The 25,459-nt window shown below is 38.3% G+C and overlaps 3 protein-coding genes and 1 pseudogene across 5 annotated transcripts in view; 3 read left to right on the forward strand and 1 right to left on the reverse strand.

The window, feature by feature from the left end:
* Positions 1-319: 319 nt before the first annotated feature.
* Positions 320-6,575, forward strand: LOC148155520 (uncharacterized). The gene is made up of 2 exons (XM_088012316.1): positions 320-2,071; positions 4,921-6,575. Exons 1-2 carry the CDS (start codon positions 1,933-1,935, stop codon positions 6,027-6,029), a joined length of 1,248 nt encoding a protein of 415 aa, XP_087868442.1. The 5' UTR covers positions 320-1,932; the 3' UTR covers positions 6,030-6,575.
* Positions 6,576-7,235: 660 nt separating this feature from the next.
* The window catches only part of LOC148155521 (uncharacterized), a 33,834-nt gene continuing 15,610 nt past the window's right edge, over positions 7,236-25,459 (forward strand). Inside the window, exon 1 of the mRNA XM_088012622.1 lies at positions 7,236-7,754. Within this exon, the coding sequence (XP_087868748.1) occupies positions 7,487-7,754 (268 nt within the window). The 5' untranslated portion in view covers positions 7,236-7,486. The remainder of the gene's footprint in view (positions 7,755-25,459) is intronic.
* Positions 11,534-19,705, forward strand: LOC106912369 (G2/M phase-specific E3 ubiquitin-protein ligase-like). Of its 3 annotated transcripts, XM_088012311.1 has the most exons (14): positions 11,534-13,096; positions 13,268-13,371; positions 13,463-13,772; positions 14,542-14,627; positions 14,721-14,776; positions 14,862-14,895; positions 15,070-15,134; positions 16,161-16,244; positions 16,326-16,636; positions 16,730-16,911; positions 18,183-18,355; positions 18,692-18,906; positions 18,983-19,219; positions 19,356-19,705. In XM_088012311.1, the coding sequence occupies exons 1-13, from the start codon at positions 12,868-12,870 to the stop codon at positions 19,216-19,218; spliced, it is 2,085 nt and encodes a 694-aa protein (XP_087868437.1). In that variant the 5' UTR covers positions 11,534-12,867; the 3' UTR covers position 19,219; positions 19,356-19,705. The 3 variants fall into 3 exon arrangements, with proteins under 3 accessions (XP_087868437.1, XP_087868436.1, XP_087868438.1); XM_088012310.1 differs by having other exon boundaries at positions 18,983-19,705; XM_088012312.1 differs by lacking the exons at positions 11,534-13,096; positions 13,268-13,371 and having other exon boundaries at positions 13,397-13,772; positions 18,983-19,705.
* Positions 19,332-23,614, reverse strand: LOC148155522 (uncharacterized; annotated as a pseudogene).

Genomic DNA, 25,459 nt, shown 5'->3' on the forward strand with positions numbered 1-25,459 from the left:
AATTGTGACCGCCTTTCATTGGCTCCATGTCTGTGCCTTATCCTGCATATGTGCCAGATCCTTCCCGATGTTGTCATTTTATACTACTTACTCTTATTCTTATTGGTTAGAACAAACCAAATATTAATCAGCTGCTGAAGCTGAGAACCAAAATCAGGAAATAAGAAAACCTTTCTTATGTGTGACCGGTAAAAAGCATTTTGCTGTCAAATATGGTTTTGATGCTCACATGAGGATTCATATTGGTGAAAAGCCATTTTCATGCGTGAACTGTGAAAAAAGTTAGTCACAAACAAGCGTTTAACTCAGCAGCACATGATGATTCACACAGGTGAAAAGCTCTAGAACTATTTTCCATATATGTCCTATGTTGAGGTTCATCATAAAAGTCATTTAGATGAAAACTGAATGGCTTTCTTGTCTATAAAGTGGGAAAATTGATTAATTTTCAAATTTGTTAAATGTGATCATTTGGATTGTTTGAGGGCAGCTGTCGCTACTTTCAGTAGTTTAAGTGCTAATGGGTGAATGACTAAAGTACAGGCCATTTTATAACTAGGCAATACTTTCAGTAGCCCATTTCTTTGTTTACAAAGAAATACTTTGGGGAAACTTGTCAGTTTTGATCGGTTTAACTGCAGGATTTACACTATAGATGGTTCTGGTGCTTTTTTTTTTTTTTACAGTGCTAGAAAAACCAGCACACCCCCCGTACAGATTTCCATACAGGTCTCCTCAGAGAAACATATAAACACCCTTATGACCCAATTTAATATTTGGACTGATTTATGATCCTAATAAATGACTGCTTTTTAATTCCCGGTGACCAGATGTCCCCCCCTAAAATAAACAATCCTTTGACCTCTGTTGGTCCCCTTTGTGACACTTGGTTTTGGTAAACTCCTTCCGACCTTCATGAGTTTTGAGAAGAATACAATTAAAGTTTGAAAACAATAAGTGATAGATAATCACTAACCAGAATATTACATAATGTACAATATAGTATATTTAAATAGAATATACTATATTGACTTTAACTCTATGTCTCAGGAGATGCAACAGAGCCCCTGGGTTCAGCAATAAACATTCTGTTTGCAGGTGGCCCTCCCCTACTCATCACACCATTTGTGTGTCTGTGCGTGTAGGGGGCAGTCATGAGGGGGTCGAGGGGAAAGGGGGGCGTCTACTAGTTGGTGCTTACTACATGTTTGTGATTTCCTTCATCCATTCAAAAAAAAAAAACTGAATCTATAAGAGCTAAACTCTTATAGACTTTTTTCTGTAACACTTGCTAGTGTGATACATTTCAGTAAATGTTCCTCATTTGTATGTGTATTTCTTAAGAATATGTGACTGGTAGTAAACAGGCCTATGTGAGGTTACTCAAATTTAGCTTTCTACAGTTAAAGTGAAAGACAACCTGTAACATCAGTCCCTTTCCAGAATTTGTCCTCACATCGTTGTGGCAAAGGTCCTTATCTGGTGTAGTGAAGAAACTGAGAAACATGTTGCGGGATATAGGAGATACGAATCAGAAGACAATGTTAACTTTGGATTTGTGGAAAACTGGAATATTAATATTGTATTTGTTTAATTTAGATAAAATGGCAGAAAAGATTTTACGTTTTTCAGAGAGAACTGGCACTGTATGAGAAATCTTTAGATGTGATGATCGTATGATCCACAAGGTGGCGGTAATGCAAGACATGAATGCCGACAGTCATAAAATCACAAAGAAGAAGAGGAAGAGAAGGACCACACTCCAGTATGGTAGGTGGCGGTAAATGCGCCTTGGATGCCAGCCGCCAATAAAAATCAAAGGAAGAAGAAGAAGAAGAAGAAGAAGAAGACAAAGAGGACGGCACATGGTCTGCTTTGTTGAATGTTCCAGTGTTTCTCTAAAAATATCTTCAGTCCAGCTTAAACGATTTTATGTACAAGCAGTTTACTGCTGCTGAAGAAACATTCAGAGAGTTTAAAGAAATCACCGTCAAGTCGGAAGAAGAGATGGATGATCAGCGCAGACTGCTGGATTTCTCCCGGACTCCCCGGATAATCTTACACCGGATAGGTAGGAAACACCAGCATTTGGATGAAGGTTAAGGTCTAAATATCTGAAGCTGAATGTTCTTTTCCCGTATAAATGTTTTTTCATTAGGTAAATGAAAGCAGACATCACAATTATGCATTGAGAATGGCTTATTTATGTAGAGAGAAAATGTCCCTTTTTATGGCTCTCCTTTAACTACTGAGTTACTTTTTAAAGCAGGAGAAATATGAACAATGCAGCGCAAGTTTAGTAAAGCAAGTGTAACCGGAGTGTAGATGTCGAGTTCCATTTTCTGGTTTTCTACTACTTATCTCCTTTGCCTTCCAAAATCTCGCAGTATATGTATATATGTATATACAGCAATTCTCGCGAGAATTACTAAGCAACCAATCGTTGTTGAATGTCTTAGTCACATGTAACACCGTAACACTTGTTGCGTCAATCCGCGTTTCCCCATCGGATACGGTTCCCCCTTCGTCTTCTTTCCGCTCCGCCCCGCCCACGCGGCAAAATACGCGCGTGCTCGTGATGAGCACTGAGAAAGCACGCGCGTAGCAAACACGCGCTTGTTCGGAGCGCTTATCTGGGGAACTACGGACACCGTGAAAGCTCAAACAACATGTTTCGGAAAAGTTGTCACACTTTCTTCACGTTTTTGCGGGAAACTAATAGTAATAACAATAATAAATAAGAGTAATTATAAATAGATATGTCACATATATTATAATTATTATAAGACATTACCGTGTTTCCCCGAAAGTAAGACAGTGTCTTACTTTCTTTTTATCCCCAAAAGCCCCACTATGTCTTACTTTCGGGGAATGTCTTATGTTGGAAAAAAAATTTCGAATTTTTTGTTTTAACCATAAAACGCGGAAGTGGGCAGGAGGCGGCGCTCATTAAGATCAGAGGGAGGTGGCAGACGCGGCGACGTATGGAGCGGGGGACGGTGCGGACGTGGGCAGGAGGCGGCGCGCAGCTAGATGAGAGGTGTTTCCCCGAAAAGTAAGACAGATGTCTTACTTTCGGGGTACGGCTTATATTAGCCGACCCCCCTGAAATCTCCGATACGTCTTACAATCGGGGTTGTCTTACTATCGGGGAAACATGGTATATGTATGTGTGTATGTATATATTGAGAATGGTCCTGTTTTATTATACAGGCCAGGTTTGATGGTGAGCTGAAGATTCAGGCCTAAGAACCTAAAAGGATTTCACCTGTGGTGCCGAAAGATTTGGTTTCCCCACCAGGCTGGTGGGAGACTCCTTGCAGCCCATGAACAAAACTGTTCCCACTCTGATCTGACTTCTGTCAGCCTAGAAACTGCACCAAGCCCTTTAACCAACCCGCCTGACCCCGTTGAACCTCCCCAGTTCCGGGGGTTTATAAACTGAGTGGTGTGGCTTGTTCCTGGAACTATGAAACTGATTGATTATTTTTCTTTGTTTTGTTAATTTAATTGTTTTCGTTGTGTATTTTTTTGTATTTGATATGGCGATTTGAATGTTTTTTTTCCCTATTGTGATGTACATATGCATATAATTATTCACTGTGAATACAAGGCACCCACATTGGCAAACTTCTAGTCTGTCTACTCCTTCATGAGTCGTATCTCGAGTTCTGAGAACTAGTCCATTGACCCTGTTGGTCATAATCTATTTTCAATTATTTAGAAATATAGTATTGTATAATGTGCTTTAAGATTGTGTCTGATAAGATCATGTGTCTGCATGATCTTATCATGAGATGGGTCTCCTGCTCTCTTATAACCCTTTCAAGCATGAATTTCGATCCTTTGTGTCAGGATTTTTTACCCATTTTTATTAAGGCATAAAAGAGGTAGGAAAAATTTTTGTAAAGAAAATGTATTATTTTCTTAGGTGATCAATTGTAATTTTCTTCTAATACAAAGTTGTTATTTGAAAAATACATCAGTAGTATTGTTCCTTAAGGGTTATCTGATGTCACAATATTTTTGTTTTTTACCTGCCAGAGTCATCTACAGTAGAAGGAGGGACCGGGTCGGTTGGCATGATTTTTTTTTGTCTGTCGGCCATATTGGATTTAATAAAAATAATTTCTTGCATTTGCAGCTGATGGCCAGTATGATAGTGTATTTTATGATGCATTAGTGTCCACTTCAGTGGTCATTTAAAACATAAAAATCCACAAGAAGCACAAGAAAATGGCTTTTAGGTAGCTGTCCACTGTAGTGACCGCTATGCAGGAAAGGGATAAACTTCCACAGTATCATGTAACAGCAGGGGGTGTCTGTGATCCAGGAAACAAGCTGGGAGTTCCTCAGTGCTTCATGAAGCTTCATCTCACCATCACTACTTTTCATTGTTTCCTCTCCTGCTCTGGTCAAAACCCACAGGCCCAACCCAGTTCATGCTGGTCCAATACCAGTTCTTATACTTACAGAAAACTGACCCACAGTTCTTCCTGTCTAACTTAGAAAAGTAAATAAAGGAACAAAAACTAAGCAACTATCAACTTTCAAATAAACTTATGTTTGTAAATAAACCCCAAAGATATAAAGTGGACTAAAATAAAATTTTAATACAAGTCAAAATAATAAAAATAAACAATAGCTCCAAATATTGTCTTGAAATAATATAATTTATTGTTAAATATTAACAATAATCCCTACTGCAATTAATCTTGTAATAAATATGTTTTTGAAATCCATTAATTTGAGAATTCTCCAAATGTCAGCTGGAGATGTCGACTGATCTGTATCTCTGTCTGCACTCTTGAATTTTCAAGTGTTTTTTTTTTGTCCATTTCTGTCTTAAACGATGAAGGATTTCTCCCATTTACTTCAGTAAAGGTAATAATTTCTCATTTCCTCTGTTTTCTTCTCCAGATTCCCTGAAGTGTAACGTTTGTAACCAGGAGAGAAGATCCACTGTGGAAAAGGAGGAGTTAGAGCCTCTGCAAGTGAAACAAGGACAGGAAGTTTACTGCAGTCATGGTGAAGAACAGATTGAATTAAAACAGGAGACTGATACCTGCATGGTGGTTCCTGTTGATGAGCAAACAAACCAAACTGAATCAGAACCAAACAGGAACCAAGACATCTTCCAGGAAGCTGCTGAAGCTGAGAACCAGAATCAGGAAAGATGCAAGATTTTCTCATGTGTCATCTGTGAAAAACGTTTCCCTTTCAAATCTGTTTTTGATGCTCACATGAGGATTCACACTGGGCAAAAGCCGTTTTCATGTGGGAACTGTGGAAAAAGTTTTAGTCATAAAGGGTCTTTAACTAGTCACATGAGGACTCACACAGGTGAAAAGCCATTTTCATGTGGGAACTGTGGAAAAAGTTTTAGTCATAAAGGGTCTTTAACTAGTCACATGAGGATTCACACAGGTGAAAAGCCGTTTTCATGTGGGAACTGTGGAAAAAGTTTTAGTCTAAAACAGGATTTAGTTACGCACATGAGGATTCACACTGGTGAAAAGCCGTTTTCATGTGGGAACTGTGGAAAAAGTTTTAGTCTAAAACAGGATTTAGTTACGCACATGAGGATTCACACTGGTGAAAAGCCGTTTTCATGTGGGAACTGTGGAAAAAGTTTTAGTCATAAAGGGTCTTTAACTAGTCACATGAGGATTCACACAGGTGAAAAGCCATTTTCATGTGTGAACTGTGGAAAATGTTTTAATCACAAAACTAATTTAACTCACCACATGAGGATTCACACTGGTGAAAAGCCGTTTTCATGTGTGAACTGTGGAAATAGTTTTTGTCAAAAAGTTACTTTAACTCACCACATGAGGATTCACACTGGTGAAAAGCCATTTTTTTGTGTGAACTGTGGAAAAAGTTTTAGTCAAAGATGTTCTTTAATTCATCACATGAGGAGTCACACAGGTGAAAAGCCATTTTCATGTGGGAACTGTGGAAAAAGTTTTAGTCGCAAATCGTCTTTAACTAGTCACATGATGATTCACACAGGTGAAAAGCTCTAGAACTATTTTCCATATATGTCCTATGTTGAGGCTCATCATAAAAGTCATTTAGATGAAAACTGAATGGCTTTCTTGTCTATAAAGTGGTAAAATGGATTAATTTTCAAATTTGTTAAATGTGATCATTTGGATCTTGACATTTGGATCGTTTGAGGGCAGCTGTCGCTACTTTCAGTAGTTTAAGTGCTAATGGGTGAATGACTAAAGTACAGGCCATTTTATAACTAGGCAATACTTTCAGTAGCCCATTTCTTTGTTTACAAAGAAATACTTTGTGGAAACGTTTCAGTTTTGATCCGTTTAACTGCAGGATATACACTATAGATGGTTCTGGTGCTGTTTTTTTTTTTTGTTTTTTTTTTTACAGTGCTAGAAAAACCAGCACACCCCCCATACAGATTTCCAAACAGGTCTCCTCAGAGAAACATATAAACACCCTTATGACCAAATTTAATTGTTGGACTGATTTATGATCCTAATAAATGACTGCTTTTTAATTCCCGGTGACCAGATGTCCCCCCCTAAAATAAACAATCCTTTGACCTCTGTTGGTCCCCCCTTTGTGACACTTGGTTTTGGTAAACTCCTTCCGACCTTCATGAGTTTTTAGAAGAATACAATTAAAGTTTGAAAGCAATAAGTGATAGATAATCACTAACCAGAATATTACATAATGTACAATATAGTATATTTAAATAGAATATACTATATTGACTTTAACTATATGTCTCAGGAGATGCAACAGAGCCCCTGGGTTCAGCAATAAACATTCTGTTTGCAGGTGGCCCTCCCCTACTCATCACACCATTTGTGTGTCTGTGCGTGTAGGGGGCAGTCATGAGGGGGTCGAGGGGAAAGGGGGGCGTCTACTAGTCAGTGCTTACTACATGTTTGTGATTTCCTTCATCCATTCAAAAAAAAAAACTGAATCTATAAGAGTTAAACTCTCAGACTTTTTTCTGTAACACTTGCTAGTGTGATACATTTCAGTAAATGTTCCTCATTTGTATGTGTATTTCTTAAGAATATGTGATGAACAGGCCTATGTGAGGTTACTCAAATTTAGCTTTCTACAGTTAAAGTGAAAGACAACCTGTAACATCAGTCCCTTTCCAGAATTTGTCCTCACATCGTTGTGGCAAAGGTCCTTATCTGGTGTAGTGAAGAAACTGAGAAACATGTTGCGGGATATAGGAGATATGAATCAGAAGACAATGTTAACTTTGGATTTGTGGAAAACTGGAATATTAATATTGTATTTGTTTAATTTAGATAAAATGGCAGAAAAGATTTTACGTTTTTCAGAGAGAACTGGCACTGTATGAGAAATCTTTAGATGTGATGATCGTATGATCCACAAGGTGGCGGTAATGCAAGACATGAATGCCGACAGTCATAAAATCACAAAGAAGAAGAGGAAGAGAAGGACCACACTCCAGTATGGTAGGTGGCGGTAAATGCGCCTTGGATGCCAGCCGCCAATAAAAATCAAAGGAAGAAGAAGACAAAGAGGACGGCACATGGTCTGCTTTGTTGAATGTTCCAGTGTTTCTAAAAAATATCTTCAGTCCAGCTTAAACGATTTTATGTACAAGCAGTTTACTGCTGCTGAAGAAACATTCACAGAGTTTAAAGAAATCACCGTCAAGTCGGAGGAAGAGATGGATGATCAGCGCAGACTGCTGGATTTCTCCCGGACTCCCCGGATAATCTTACACCGGATAGGTAGGAAACACCAGCATTTGGATGAAGGTTAAGGTCTAAATATCTGAAGCTGAATGTTCTTTTCCCGTATAAATGTTTTTTCAATAGGTAAATGAAAGCAGACATCACAATTATGCATTGAGAATGGCTTATTTATGTAGAGAGAAAATGTCCCTTTTTATGGCTCTCCTTTAACTACTGACTTACTTTTTAAAGCAGGAGAAATATGAACAATGCAGCGCAAGTTTAGTAAAGCAAGTGTAACCGGAGTGTAGATGTCGAGTTTCATTTTCTGGTTTTCTACTACTTATCTCCTTTGCCTTCCAAAATCTCGCAATATATGTATATATTTATATACAGCAATGAGCAATTCTCGCGAGAATTACTAAGCAGCCAATCGTTGTTGAGTGTCTTAGTCACATGTAACACCGTCACACATGTTGCGTCAATCCGCGTTTCCCCATCGGATACGGTTCCCCCCTGCGTCTTCTTTCCGCTCCGCCCCGTCCACGCGGCAAAATACGCGCGTGCTCGTGATGAGCACTGAGAAAGCACGCGCGTAGCAAACAGGCGGTTGTCCGGAACGCTTATCTGGGGAACTACGGACACCGTGAAAGCTCAAACAACATGTTTCGGAAAAGTTGTCACACTTTCTTCACGTTTTTGCGGGAAACTAATACTAACAATAATAATAAATAGTAGTAATTGTGAATAGATATATGTCACTTATTATAAGACATTATATATATATATATATATATATATATATATATATATATATAAAATTCCCCTCTCACCCTCCGCGGGTGGTCTCTTTCATCCTCTGAGCTCGGGTCCTCTACCAGAGGCCTGGGAGCTTGAGGGTTCTGCGCAGTATCTTGGCTGTGCCTAGAACTGCACATTTCTGGACTGAGATGTCTGATGTTGTTCCTGGGATCTGTTTGAGCCACTGCTCCAGTTTGGGGGTGACTGCCCCGAGGGCCCCGATGACCTCAGGCACCACTGTGGTCTTCACCTTCCAGGCCTTCTCCAGTTCCTCTCTGAGGCCCTGGTATTTCTCCAGTTTCTCATGCTCCTTTTTCCTGATGATGTGGTCACTTGGTATTGCTACATCCACCACAACGGCTTTCCTCTGTTCTTTATCCACCACCACAATGTCCGGTTGGTTCGCCATATATATATATATATATATATATATATATGAAAAAAAAAAATTCCCTTCTCACCCTTCACGGGTGGTCTCTTTCATCCTCTGAGCTCGGGTCCTCTACCAGAGGCCTGGGAGCTTGAGGGTTCTGCGCAGTATCTTGGCTGTGCCTAGAACTGCACATTTCTGGACTGAGATGTCTGATGTTGTTCCTGGGATCTGTTTGAGCCACTGCTCCAGTGTGGGGGTGACTGCCCCGAGGGCCCCGATGACCACAGGCACCACTGTGGTCTTCACCTTCTAGGCCTTCTCCAGTTCCTCTCTGAGGCCCTGGTATTTCTCCAGTTTCTCATGCTCCTTTTTCCTGATGTTGTGGTCACTTGGTATTGCTACATCCACCACAACGGCTTTCCTCTGTTCTTTATCCACCACCACAATGTCCGGTTGGTTCGCCATTACCATCTTGTCTGTCTGGATCTGGAAGTCCCACAGGATTAGGGCTGTTGTAAACGAATATTTTAGTAATCGAGTAATCTATCGATTATTCTTACGATTAATCGAGTAATCGGATAAAAAAAATTATAAAATGAAATATTGGTAAATCTGGCATAATACCGGTGTTACTATCAGATATCAATATCAGTCCAATTTTTCATATTTGAGCATCCCTAACAGTTGCTTTTTTGTAGTTTAGAAAACTAACCTGTAACAATAATAGCTCACTTTCTAAGTTAACCAGAAGAAAAGTTATAGAAAAATCTGAAATTATATTGAATTTAATAACAAAGAGGCAGGCTCACAAATATGCTTATAAAAATGTCTACAATCCAGCTTTTAGTTTATGTATTCATCTTCAGTGAGTTTAATAGATTAATTAAACTCACCTTGCCACCTAACCTGTCACGCTTTGGGTTTGAAAATACGGGAAATGCCGCCTGGAGTGGGAGGAGAGGGCGAATGAACGAACGTAAGATGGGGTGGAGGGGAGGAAATAGACCAGCGGACTGACGAACCGTTAGACCGGGGGACGAACACGGGGGAAGCAATACGGGATATTTACGACACCTTCACTGGTCACACTCAGAAACTCATCTACCAGCCATGTACGATGCGCTCCGCCACCCGTTTCTTCAGACCGGGATATGAAATTTATTGTGCGGTTCGTCGGTAAAGCTACATTACACGGTAAGCATCAGCTACTCAGCCACCCGCCCTGTTCAGTCTATCCGCTCACCTCAGCGCTCTTCCCGCCGTTCGCTTTCAACTAGCAGCCCCGGAGGAGAAATGCTGCCGTACTCCAGGCATTCCCCCAGTCATTTTAAGGATGCTTATTGGTTCCCCAAAAACGATAAAAAGTCGGGCATTATCATCAATCAATAAAATCCCCACGGGCCAATCTTGAAGATTGGACTTTATGCCGCTGAGACTTAGCTTTTGTCAACAACTCAGAGGCGGAAGTGAGAGCTCCGCGCAACGCAAATGAAGTCCCGGCCGGAACACGGTGCGCTAACTAATAAAACATAAATTAACGAAGCTTCGAGGAAGGTAAATTTTCCTCGAGGAATTTTAGTAATCGAGGTACTCGAATCATTCGAGGAATCGTTTCAGCCCTACACAGGATCTTAGCTCGGTCATTCTCCACCACCTTTGGGGGTGTTCCCCACTTCGATCTCGGGGTTTCCAGTCCATATTCTGCACAGATGTTCCTGTACACTATGCCCGCCACTTGGTTATGTCGTTCCATGTACGCTTTCCCTGCCAGCATCTTGCACCCTGCTGTTATGTGCTGGACTGTCTCAGAGGCCTCCTTGCACAACCTACACCTTGGGTCTTGTCTGGTGTGGTAGATCTGAGCCTCTATTGCTCTGGTGTTTAGGGCCTGTTCCTGGGCGGCCAGGATGAGGGCCTCTGTGCTGTCCTTGAGTCCAGCTTTCTCTAGCCATTGGTAGGATATATATATATATATATATATATTAGGGCTGTTGTAAACGAATATTTTAGTAATCGAGTAATCTATCGATTATTCTTACGATTAATCGAGTAATCGGATAAAAAAAAATTATAAAATGAAATATTGGTAAATCTGGCATAATACCGGTGTTACTATCAGATATCAATATCAGTCCAATTTTTCATATTTGAGCATCCCTAACAGTTGCTTTTTTGTAGTTTAGAAAACTAACCTGTAACAATAATAGCTCACTTTCTAAGTTAACCAGAAGAAAAGTTATAGAAAAATCTGAAATTATATTGAATTTAATAACAAAGAGGCAGGCTCACAAATATGCTTATAAAAAATGTCTACAATCCAGCTTTTAGTTTATGTATTCATCTTCAGTGAGTTTAATAGATTAATTAAACTCACCTTGCCACCTAACCTGTCACGCTTTGGGTTTGAAAATACGGGAAATGCCGCCTGGAGTGGGAGGAGAGGGCGAATGAACGAACGTAAGATGGGGTGGAGGGGAGGAAATAGACCAGCGGACTGACGAACCGTTAGACCGGGGGACGAACACGGGGGGAAGCAATACGGGATATTTACGACACCTTCACTGGTCACACTCAGAAACTCATCTACCAGCCATGTACGATGCGCTCCGCCACCCGTTTCTTCAGACCGGGATATGAAATTTATTGTGCGGTTCGTCGGTAAAGCTACATTTACACGGTAAGCATCAGCTACTCAGCCGCCCGCCCTGTTCAGTCTATCCGCTCACCTCAGCGCTCTTCCCGCCGTTCGCTTTCAACCAGCAGCCCCGGAGGAGAAATGCTGCCGTACTCCAGGCATTCCCCCAGTCATTTTAAGGATGCTTATTGGTTCCCCAAAAACGATAAAAAGTCGGGCATTATCATCAATCAATAAAATCCCCACGGGCCAATCTTGAAGATTGGACTTTATGCCGCTGAGACTTAGCTTTTGTCAACAACTCAGAGGCGGAAGTGAGAGCTCCGCGCAACGCAAATGAAGTCCCGGCCGGAACACAGTGCGCTAACTAATAAAACATAAATTAACGAAGCTTCGGGGCAGGTAAATTTTCCTCGAGGAATTTTAGTAATCGAGGTACTCGAATCATTCGAGGAATCGTTTCAGCCCTAATATATATATATATATACATCACAATAGGAAAATATATATATTTGAGAATGGTCCAGTTTTATTATACAGGTCAGGTTTGATGGTGAGCTGAAGATTCAGGCCTAAGAACATAAAAGGATTTCACCTGTGGTGCCGAAAGATTTGGTTTCCCCACCAGGCTGGTGGGAGACTTCTTGCAGCCCATGAACAAAACTGTTCCCACTCTGATCTGACTTCTGTCAGCCTAGAAACTGCACCAAGCGCTTTAACCAACCCGCCTGTACGGTGGCCGACAGGTGCAAATGCGTAGCAAAAGAGAAAACATGCACACAAAAGAAAAGACACCCCCCCGAATCAAATGCAGCAAACAAAAAAGAAAACGCCCCCGAATCAAATGCAGCAAACAAAAAAGAAAACACCCCCGAATCAAATGCAGCAAACAAAAAAGAAAACACCCCCGAATTAGAAAACACCCCGAATTAAATGTAGCAAACAAAAAAGAAAACACCCCCGAATTAGAAAACACCCCCGAATTAAATGCAGCAAACAAAAAGTGTTGAAAACGGAAGTGCTCCAGACCACTAGGGGGAGTCAAAGAAAATAGTATTCATTTCTATGGGACCAGATGCAAGATTCAGAGAAAGAAATTTGAAAGAAAGTAAAGGTGCGTATTACTATATTTCTTGTCAGATACGCCGTCTTTTATAATATTATAGAATAACAGAATAATTTATGGGTAGCGTGATAGACTTTGTGTCAGTCATACCATTCTGGGCTCGGTCTCGTAGATGCTTGCTCGAATTAGCAAAGCAATTGTGCTAATCATACCGCAAGAAAAAATATATAAATTACACACTCGTATAATTAAATATCTTTTTTGAGAATGACTCATTTCAGCATTTTAGTAGGCAATGTCTCCACTTTTAATGTATTTATTTCCTCACGTATTTTGGAGAGTTAAAAAACAAATTTTCTTTCAGATGTACTGTCCATTTTGTGGAACTGCCGCCATAAATTCTGCAGACTTTTGTTGTCAATGTGGCAGAAACATAAAATTTGTCCAAGATCATGCAAACAAAGCCCAAGATGAGAGGAACACGACCACTGCAACTCCCGATGTTCAACCAAGCACCAGCACAGGTAAACCGAAGCATGGGTTATTTATTTCAGCATGCTTAAGTGTTAGCATTTTAAACCATCTGTAGATGCAGGTACGATCATTGCAGTATTGATCGTACCTGCAATTAATAATTAATGCATTTAAATTATAACTAAAGTGCCAATCGTGTATTTTTTTATTACGAATTTCAGGTGTAGAGTGTTTCATGAACTTTAGAGCTATAAAAGAGAGGGAAAGAAAGACATTTTTTACCAAGAAGCATCAGAACAAAACACAGAAGGGAAATAAACTGAAGGTATGCCTTTAATTTAGTGCAAACACAAACTGGAAATTACATACTTCATCAAATAATTTAATTTGATTGATTAAATTTTGTCTCTCCCCAGATTAATGTTGGGCTTATGAGGATGCAGGTAGATTCCCTTAAGACAGTGAGAGGGAAGTTCCTTCCAGTTGAGATTCACCCTGAGTGGGCATCGGAACAAGTGCTTGCTGCTGCTGTAAAGAAGCAAAAGGATTTTAACATAGACCTGAGAGATTGTGCCCATGTCTTGTTGTATCCTGATGCAAGGGAGGTTAAGAACATCCCAGGAACAGACATTCCTTTCACAGTGCAAAAGTACAAGGAGGCAATTGGAAAGCCTTACCAAAGAGTGACACTTTACATTTGCCCTGTTGAGGACTTTGCAAAAAGCTGTAAGTGCTTTTGATCTACATTCCAAATAGTTTGAAGATCAATTTTGCTATAGTCTTATAGTTAAAATGGCAAAATTTCCTCCTATATCCAGAATTCTGTGCAAGATTAATTCAAGCTATGATGTCATATATTTTATCTAAGGAAGCAAAAGGATTTTCCTCTTTACAAAACCTACCTCCCTTTTGTAAAGACTGATGTACAAACGTACATTTTATTAATTGCAAAATTTAGCCTTGCAAAAGAAAATTTATTTATAGTACACATTTATAATATATTTCTTTTCACTGGTTGTTGAAATGATAGTAACCATTTTCCTTTGGTTAATATCAACGAACAAAACTGTGTGGTTCATAGTAATAGAAGACTTACTGTCTTCAAATAACTTCTAAAAGATAAATAGAAATCTGCTGCCCAGTGACACAGTTGGTGGCATTGTTGCCTTGCAGCAAGAAGTTGTTGGTTTCAATTCCTTGCCTGGAGTCTTTCTGTATGGAGTTTGCATGTTCTCCCTGTGGGTTCTGTCCAGGTGCTCTGGGAAAAGGGTATAAGAAAATGGATGGATGGATGGATGGATGGATAGATAAAGAAATCTGAATATATTGTGCTGCTAATTGTACAAAATTCTATTTGTACAACTGATACTAAAATTTTCTTGTTGTTTAACATGTATATGAAGTTATGAAAAATTCCTATGCAACTAAACAATTTGTGGAATTACATAAAAATAATAATTAACATAAATGTCAAAATAATCATTGCTTTTTAAAGGTTTCAGTGGACAAAGTTCAAGTGATGATGACAGTGTGGTTCATGTAAGGTTGCCATCTCAAGATAGTCCACTATCTGACACTGTGGTCAGTCTGCATCTTTATGACATTTCTCCTGAATTGAATTACTTACACTTTCTTTTGATAAGATAAAACATGTCTTTTATATGTTGTACATAGGTGTGGGATGGTCCAGATGAAGCAAGCACTCCAAGACTGGAGAAACTTTTGAATAGGTAAAATACAAATTACTGTTTGCTTCATATTTTCTTGCAGAAACTGTTATATCCACTGTATAGCTATGTTAATTTTTGTTTTCAGGCCTTTTGGACACACAGAACAAGGGTCTGATCAGGTAAGATTGAACTCAATCCCTTTCATAGTTCAATATGTAAAAATTACATACCATAAAATATTTTCAAAAATTCACAAAGACAATCACCCAAGATGAGATACATGACATTGTGTTAGCTAAGTCTGTATGGTATTGCCACTACCACAACTGGAGTACTAATTTATGTTAAATTAGGATGGCGGAAACACCAACGTCCAGGAGCATCCCATGTCCTCAGAGGGCCAGAACCACTTCTATCGGTAGGTTGTGTGAGCACATGTCAACTTTTGCACATGTCAACACATTTACTGAAATGATTTATAGAAATTACACATAACATTTGGCATAAAGACTTACAAAAAATTCCATCACGGATAAATCCAAGAACTGTAACTAACTGAATTGTTAATCTCAACTAAAATGTCTTCTTACATTTCCAAACTGAAAAAAGTCATTTAAAAAAAAAGTTTTGCACCTGTCCAGTTAAAACAGCAACTGGTACCAACTGGTACATTTGTGAGTGCATTTAGTATATCCACCCAACTGGCACACACATCAGAGAACCAAGCGCACCCATCCCTTTCACTCAGGCCCATCTGAACTCTATAAGGTAACTTGGCACACCTGTGCTCACAATGATCTCTTCAGACAAAGAGCCTCAGCTTCAAGCTTCCACAAAGACACTCTGGTAGGAAATGGACATTATATCATTTAATCTGAATTCAGAGACCAAAATTAGCATTTGATTCAATGGGTTTTATGTGTTTGGAATGTAGTTTATTTGTTTGTTCATTCACTGTTAACTTAAAAGTAGATTGTTAACATTGCCTGAAACATATTTAATTAGTTCATTGTGATCTGTAATTGATTTTGTTTAATTTGTTTGTTGGTTTTCAACCTGCTCTGTGACTCTCTGTGACTATTTATGTGAAGTCATGGTGGTCTTACACTGTCAATTGAAATAATCTACAGACAAAAATAAAAGATAACTAATAATTGTTGCTGACATTAGTGGTTCCTGCTTTTCTTTGAGGGAAGCAAGCTTTTTCAAGTTTGGGCAGAAGATGAGGTGGTTTAAGAGCAAAAAACTTGACAGCACCATAACTTCTGGTTGTTCAATATTTTTTTTCTATCAAACTTTGAGTAGTGTGCAAGAATTAGCCAAATATGCTGGTGTTAGCTGTCCTACTGCCAAGAATGACTGACAGAAATCTCTATGCCTTATCAGGGATGAATTTAAATTATTTACCTAGTAAAGTATTTACTCTATTTCCTTTTCAATACAGCAACTACACAAATGTGTACGCACCAATAATTGTTGACAGCGACTCTGAGCCGGATGAATATGTGATGCAGTTCCCTGAGCAAAGGTATTAATTAGAAATTAGTTTTCTTCTAAATCCTTTTGTGCTTTTTGTATTTGAAATAATTGTACACTTCATGTTTTATAGTACAGACAACGTGACTGCTGCGGACATCATTTCAGAGCTCTCGGCAATGATCAAGTCATCATCTCTCAGCCGCTTTAACATAAACAGAGCCAATGTATGGGATGGAGCACTGAGAGGTTTCAAGCGGGCTTCTTTCAACCCTTTCAATGAAATATTTGTAAAATTCACCGATGACGAGGGACAGGCAGAAGACGGTGTTGATAACGGTGGTCCCAAGCGCGAGTTTCTAAGCCTTTTAATGACCTGCTTAAGGACTCGAAGAGTCTTTGATGGGCCTGAAGAAAGGAAATGTATCACTTTTGACAGTGAAGGTATTGGCGTTAAGGGCAATATTTCAGAGTTTTCTCATAAGAATGTGACAGCCGTTGGTGAATGTGGAATTAATGTGAACAAAATCTATACAGCAGCCAAAAATGATGAATATTTCCTGGTTGGGAGGATGATTGCCACTTCTGTCGTTCATGGAGGTCCAGGTCCTCAATTCTTATCTGAGAAGCTCTACCAGCACCTCACAGGAACATCAACAAATACAGAAGGAAAGATAGAAGACATCACCGACAACACCATGAGGGCTTCTTTGATTGAGGTAGGATAGCATTATTGATGAGGCTTTACAAGTTGTTACAATCAAGCAAAAATTTTGTTATTCCATAATTTCAAGTAACACTAAGATCATTTGTATTTTGTGTTTGATACGATTCTATTGTTCAGAATAAATCTGATATTTTCTAAAAGGCACATGTTGTCATATTAAAGCACAAACAAGTACCTACGCTACCTTCACTTATGAGAATGCTATATGCATAAAAAAGACAAGCCACTTTATTAGGTACATCTCGTTAGTACCGGTTTGTACGCCCATTTGCCTTCTGAACTGCTTTAATCCATAGTGGCATGGATTCAACTAAATACTGGAAACTTTCCTTAGATAGTCTGGTCCATCTTTGCATGATGGCATCACATAGTTGCTGTAGATTTGTTGGCATTACATCCATGATGCAAATCTCTCCTTCCACCACATCCCTAAAGTTTTCTATTGGATTGACATCTGGTGACTATGGAGGCCATTCGAGTTCAGTGAACTCATTATGTTTAAGAAACCAGTCTGAGATGATTCATGCTTTCTGACATGGCAAGTTAACTTGCTGGATTTAGCCATCAGAAGATGGCTAATTCCAATTAACTCCAATTAATTAATAAATTAATTAATTATACTCCAATTAATTCCAATAAATCATCACTGTTTTAACTTTATCTTTAATAACATAAAGTTACATAATTTTTAAAGTGCAATCAGTAATACTTTTGTAACAAATTTATATCAGTAATGATTTCTTGGTTAATGTCAAGTTGTCATAACAAAGACATTTTGAATAATGTCAACTGTGTATTAAAAGTGTCATATTTTACTGAATGACGCTTTATGACAACAGTCATAAATATTCATGAAGGCTTATTGATGTTCTTGACAGGTGTTATGTCATGTTTATGACAGTGTCATGACAGTCTTATTCACCCCCTTCAAATAAAGTGTTACCGATATTTGACCTTTTTTGGACCATTCTGTGTAAACCCTAGAGAAGTTTCTTTATGAGAATCCCAGTAGATCAGCAGATTAAGAGTATTTCATAAACTGCTGAATATTTCAAAAATACTCATCAGTATTTCTAAAATACTGCTGAGAGTTTTGTTTGCAATGTTGTTGGTGCATGTCTGGCACCAACAACCATGCCATGTTCTTTTATAAATTAATTTCACATAACAATGCCCCTTTAAGTGTTGTATATCTTCTTACCTTCAAACAGGTACTGGAGTAGTATATTCATTTATGTTTTTGGTTATTGTTCTCTACCATAGATATCCAGTGCAGGTACATTGACTGAACTACACCAGTCAGTTGAAAGACATGCAAGCATCTTGCAAACTGCTGGTTGCTTGCAGTTCCCTGTGAGTGTTGATGACAAATGGAAAATTGTAAAGGAGTTCATTGATTGGTACATCATTTACCGCAACCATTTCTCTATTCAAAGGTAATGTTTCTCTTCCTTAACTTAAAAAATAACTATGCTAATTTAGTTACTATTTTGTTGCAGTTAAAACAAGCAAATGTACAATAGTGCAAGAATCAATCAATCAATCAATCAACAGCAGCCAAATAAATAGGAGCCTTATTGATTGGACGGCTTAACTGGAGAAAATTAACGTTACTGTAGGTTAATTCACTGTGTACAGTGGATCAGCAATATTACCTATGCTAAATAAAAATAATAAAAAAAGATTAGACATATTAATGTTCTTTGAGTTACTGAAAAATATCTGCTCTTTTGATAATAATTAAGGTGATTTCTGTTTCAAACTTTTTATAGATTCAAGGATGGCCTTTCAACACTGAACTTCCAGAATGCTTTGGAGCAGCATGCTTCCGTCTTCAGGCCATTCATGTGTGCAAGAGTGGAACAGCTGACATCCAAAATATTGGAGGAAATATTTGAGGTTCAGCTCAGTGAAAAGGGTAGCAGCAGACGACTTGAGGAAACAAGAGTGCTAGGATTCTGGAGAGACTTTCTCCTTGACACAGAAGGTGGACTTTAAGATTTATTGCTATATTCTGGTGTTATTGTAATATCTGATACATAAACTCATTGCTTCTTTTCTAGAACAAAAAACGGGTCTCTCTCTCCAGGACATCCTGATGTTTGCAACCGGCTTGAACAAACTACCTCCATCTTCAATTCTGTCACCACCAAAACTGATCTTTCAGGCCACTTCTCGTTTTCCTGTCAGTAGCACCTGCTCCAACACTATCAAAATACCAATGTCCAAGACGTATCATCAGTTTAAAGAAGACATGGACTTTGGGATTCAAAACTCCCCTGGGTTTTGGCTTTATTAAGGTGAAATGCATAACAACAAAACAAAATGCTAACTATTTAACTTGTCAAACCTGTTCAGTTATGACACTGTTTAGTGTTTGTGTGCGACCTTCAAATTTGGATTCTTGTTTGTTTATAAGTCCGCCATGTTTTTCAGTTTGATATAGTTTTCGACACATGATTCCCAACTCTGTGGATGTGCTAGGCCGCACTGTCTCTGGAGGTTCTCAAAATGTGCCTGAAGGTGTTCATCTCCACATTGAATGTTGTTAGTCTCTGTCACAAACTGTCCCAATTGCTCCTGGGAGACTGGGAAACCACAGTCTGTTCCACCAAACCTAGGAATAGAAGAAGCATAGTAAACATTTAGTTATATTTACATTTCTTCACTAAACTGTTACTGCTGTGACTATTGTTGTAACCTGTCTAAATGATTAATTGTATTTAAATTTAAATTTTAGAAATTGTCATCTGAAATTGTTAGAATAAAAAGTGACATACTGTTAACACATTGTTCATTATTTTTGTTTTGGCAAATTATTTTTTAGAGTTCCCAAAGAGGTTTTAAATTAACCAGATGTTGAAGACAAAAACAACAAAAATTACCTGTGAGGTAGATGATACATCACATCTGGTTTACCAGATGGACAGCAAGATTGTTTAACAGGTCTTATGTTTATTCCACCTGTCCTTGCATTCATCAAGATCTCTCTGTAGCATATCCATGAAGACAAACCGCACAAGGCATGTGTGCTCATGACTTCCATTGAAGAGATGTCTTTCCTTCAAATCGTTCATGAGATCCATCCAGAACTGAGATCTACAATAAACCAAAATTATAAGATAATTAGATCAGCAGAAAGTAATAGGACTAGTTTCTATGTCATGAAAATATTTAAATATATGTTGACCTACACAGTTAAATATAATGTAAGCAGACATCAACTGTTATACTTTAAATGTTGAGCTTCTGATTCATCCATTTCAAATGTTACACTATAAAATTAAGTTGTATATAGCACAAAACATAATGGTCATTAAGAGATATGCAAGTACTTCATTTCTTCTGACAAAGTAGAGGTAATCAAGTAAAATGTTGCATTAAAATTTTGAAATGTTTGCTTATCCAAGAAGACTACTAAATTTATTCAACTTTTGAAGGTCTACTACTTGGTATTTATACAAAAATTACAATAAACTGTTGACAAACTCACCTTTGTTTTCTGAAATATGACCACCAGCTTTCGATGCGTTGGTTGGCTGTTGAAGAGCCATACATATGGCTGGCAGCCCCAGCAAAATCATCAGTGTGTGATGACCTTAATGTACAATGCATTGCCACCATTGTTCCATTTTCAGTGCCACAGTCTGTGCGGAGGCGCATTGGTATCTTCCCAAATTCTGAGACACATTGCACATAGTTTTGAGCAATGACTCCAGGATCATTATTGCTGGCTTTACACACTAACCATAGCACCTTCCGAGAATACCCATCTATGCAACCACTTATTGCCAAGCCATAGGGCTTTAGTTTGTCATAACCATCTGCATGCCAGACATAGTTTGGGCCACAAGAACTATAAACTCTTCTTATAAATCTTCGTCTTGCACGCAGTTGTACTCCTGAGGGGTCAAGTTCTGCCATCAATGCCATGACATCGTCTCTTCTGACAGTCAGACAATACTTCTGTCGGAGTGTCTGCCACATCAAGCGATAGCCATAATGCTGGCCTGGTCCCTTTAGCTCTTCTTCAATAGCAGCACGTACCAATTGCTCTTTAAGGAGCGATGGCTCATTTCAACATTGTGAAGGTTTCCCAAGAAATCCAAAATTTCTGAATGACTATAGCCATCATGAAAATACTTTCTAATCAGGTCATCTTCTGAGAGGGTGTCCAGCTCAGATCCTGTGAAAAAAATAGAGCAGAATATCTTTTTACTGCCCAACACCAGGGAAATTAAGTTGGCACAGTAAAAATGTTACGCAATTCAAACAATTAGGTTCACACCAAAATAGAATCTGTGTAAAAACTGAGTAACATACAGTACAGTAAGGGCAAAAGTTCTGTGCTGTTATTAAAAGTAGCATATAAATAGTCTACTCTACAAAATTATGTGCAGTTAGGCATGATAATTTAAAAAAAATATTTTAAAAAATAGAATAAAACCATATTTATTGAGATAAACAGCTGGGATATATATCTAAAAAAAAGTGCGGCTTGTTAAACCAAAAGTACTTCATGAATATGTGCGACGTGGGACCACTGTTTTTAGTAACGAGTAATCAAACGTGTTGCTCTACAATCTGCTCTACAATCTTATTTATAGTTATGCAGACAATAGTGGAAATCACAAAAACATACACAAAATACTAAGGTTTTTGTGTGTGTGTGTGTGTGTGTGCGTGCGTGCTGTTGTAACCATTAATCTCCCGTTCAGTTCAACATTATAAGCGGAGATACATACTTGATATTACTATAATTAAATAACTTGCAATTAATTATTTGCAACGTTCAAGCTTTTCACAAGTGGTGGAGAAAAAAAAAATATGTAACTTAGTGAATTTCCAAAAAAAGTAATCACTAATCTACTTTTTCAAGTAGTAATAAGTAATCGATTAAAGTTAATTTTTACAAGTAACTATGCCATCACTGCTTACCAGTGTCTTGAGCTTGTGCCAAGAACTGCACATTCTTCCCACATGAAAAACAAAACTTGAATTGTTCCTAGATTTTGTCCACAGAAACAGCAAAACATGGCCACCTAAAAAAGGTAAATGGTATGCACATAGGTATAGTTGAAACCAGACATACACCACACAAACAAAGAAAAAGTTACAAACATCTCTATCCCTCTTGTGACAGATAGGTGATAAATCGAATTCACTATCTATCTATCTATCTATCTATCTATCTATCTATCTATCTATCTATCTATCTATCTATCTATCTATCTATCTATATCTATACGAGTGTGTAATTTATATATTTTTTCTTGCGGTATGATTAGCACAATTGCTTTGCTAATTCGGGGAAGCATCTACGAGACCGAGCCCAGAATGGTATGACTGACACAAAGTCTATCACGCTACCCATAAATTATTCTGTTATTCTATAATATTATAAAAGACGGCGTATCTGACAAGAAATATAGTAATACGCACCTTTACTTTCTTTCAAATTTCTTTCTCTGAATCTTGCATCTGGTCCCATAGAAATGAATACTATTTTCTTTGACTCCCCCTAGTGGTCTGGAGCACTTCCGTTTTCAACACTTTTTGTTTGCTGCATTTAATTTGGGGGTGTTTTCTAATTCGGGGGTGTTTTCTTTTTTGTTTGCTGCATTTAATTCGGGGGTGTTTTCTAATTCGGGGGTGTTTTCTTTTTTGTTTGCTGCATTTAATTCGGGGGTGTTTTCTAATTCGGGGGTGTTTTCTTTTTTGTTTGCTGCATTTAATTCGGGGGTGTTTTCTAATTCGGGGGTGTTTTCTTTTTTGTTTGCTGCATTTAATTCGGGGGTGTTTTCTTTTTTGTTTGCTGCATTTGATTCGGGGGTGTTTTCTTTTTTGTTTGCTGCATTTGATTCGGGGGTGTGTCTTTTCTTTTGTTTGCATGTTTTCTCTTTTGCTGCGCATTTGCACCTGTCGGCCACCGTACGCCTGACCCCGTTGAACCACCCCAGTTCCGGGGGTTTAGTAGTGTGGCTTGTTCCTGGAACTATGAAACTGATTGATTATTTTTCTTTGATTTGTTAATTTAATTGTTTTCGTTGTGTATTTTTTTGTATTTGATATGGCCATTTGAATGTGTTTTTTTTCCTATTGTGATGTACATATGCATATAATTATTCACTGTGAATACAAGGCACCCACATTGGCAAACTTCTAGTCTGTCTACTCCTTCATGAGTCGTATCTTGAGTTCTGAGAACTAGCCCATTGACCCTGTTGGTCATAATCTATTTTCAACTATTTAGAATAGAGATGTGCCGATCAGGTTTTTTCCTCCCGATACCGATACCGATCACCCATGAGGGCCGATCACCGATATCGATCACATAATTATTTTTTTTTAATTTTTTTTAATCATAAACACTACCGGTTACATTATGTGGAAAAGGGAACCATGAATTTACCTTAATTTAGACAAAAACTTGCTGTTAATAACTTTTTTCAAGAAGAAAACTAAACAAAACAGGCATTGTGCAAATTGTACTGCTATTGATAAAACTATCTTTAACAGACTGATAACAAATGAAGGCTCTGAAGAGGCTAAATAATGCAAAGAGCCAAAATAAAACCTCTCAACATTGCCAAAAAAATTCAAGTATAAAACTTAACATTCAAAGGCAAAAACAGGATCCATTACAATAAACAATCCTGAGTTACTGAATGAAAACTTCCTGATAGCATGGCGGCTAGCTGATTACTGCTAGCTCTGATTAGCTGTTTCTGACTGAGCGGAGTAATTATGCAGAACAGGGAGGAGATGGATTATTTTTTTAGAGATTATCTGTCTCATGTTAGGACAGCGAAAGTTTTAATACATATGTAAAATTTTTTTTTTTTTTTTTAGGTTAGATGCTGCAGCTTTAAGCAGAGGTTCGGTGTGAGAGTCACTACCAGGTGGAGCAGAAGCGAAGCTCCGTCTCTCAAATATTACTACCTGTAGCAGCGGTTCAACAGGAGAGCAGAACCAGCGTCTTACATCGCAGCTCGAAGACTTGAATAATTTTGCGGATTATTTGTTTAGCTTTCTGACCGTCATGCTAATCCGGGTGAGTGTTTGTAGCTGTGCGCTGCTTTACCTGCTATCTGATCCTCCATATGTCTTTTTTACTGCAGTGAGCCTCGATGTAGCCAAACTCCGTCAAGTATGGCACTGTTTTTATGTCGTATTAGCTTCGTTGTGTTGATGCATTTTGATGTTGTTCAATTTTCCGCCGCAACACGCAAACTTCCCGATTCACTCAGTGCATTATAGTTACACATCGCTTAGGCTTTGTGGCTGCGCGTTTGTGCAGTGTGAAGGAAAGAGGAGACCAGCTGCACAGGCAGGCTGCGAAATGAGGTGATCGGTATCGGCAACAAGAGACAATGATCGCCGATCACCGATCATGCACTTTTTCACGAAAATCGGCCCGATTATGATCGGTGACCGATCAATCGGCACACCTCTAAATATAGTATACTGTTGTTTATGCAGATATGGTACACAAGCAACATAAACTAAAACTAGCGGCGTTAGTAGTGTAATAGAAAATTGTATAATGTGCTTTAAGATTGTGTCTGATAAGATCATGTGTCTGCATGATCTTATCATGAGATGGGTGGGTCTCCTACTCTCTTATAACCCTTTCAAGCATGAATTTCGATCCTTTATGTCAGGATTTTTTACCCATTTTTTTTAAGGCATAAAAGAGGTAGGAAAAATGTTTGTAAAGAAAATATATTATTTTCTTAGGTGATCAATTGTAATTTTCTTCTAATACAAAGTTGTTATTTGAAAAATACATCAGTAGTATTGTTCCTTAAGGGTTATCTGATGTCACAATATTTTTGTTTTTTACCTGCCAGAGTCGTTTACAGTGGAAGGAGGGACCGGGTCGGTTGGCATGTTTTTTTGTTTTTTTTGTCTGTCGGCCATATTGGATTTAATAAAAATAATTTCTTGCATTTGCAGCTGATGGCCAGTAGTTGATAGTGTATTTTATGATGCATTAGTGTCCACTTCAGTGGTCATTTAAAACATAAAAATCCACAAGAAGCACAAGAAAATGGCTTTTAGGTAGCTGTCCACTGTAGTGACCGCTATGCAGGAAAGGGATAAACTTCCACAGTATCATGTAACAGCAGGGGGTGTCTGTGATCCAGGAAACAAGCTGGGAGTTCCTCAGTGCTTCATGAAGCTTCATCTCACCATCACTACTTTTCATTGTTTCCTCTCCTGCTCTGGTCAAAACCCACAGGCCCAACCCAGTTCATGCTGGTCCAATACCAGTTCTTATACTTACAGAAAACTGACCCACAGTTCTTCCTGTCTAACTTAGAAAAGTAAATAAAGGAACAAAAACTAAGCAACTATCAACTGTCAAATAAACTTATGTTTGTAAATAAACCCCAAAGATATAAAGTGGACTAAAATAAAATTTTAATACAAGTCAAAATAATAAAAATAAACAATAGCTCCAAATATTGTCTTGAAATAATATAATTTACTGTTAAATATTAACAATAATCCCTACTGCAATTAATCTTGTGATA

This window comes from Poecilia mexicana, unplaced genomic scaffold, assembly GCF_051168715.1.
Source record: "Poecilia mexicana isolate PSO_F unplaced genomic scaffold, ASM5116871v1 scaffold_14, whole genome shotgun sequence".
NCBI lineage: Eukaryota > Metazoa > Chordata > Actinopteri > Cyprinodontiformes > Poeciliidae > Poecilia > Poecilia mexicana.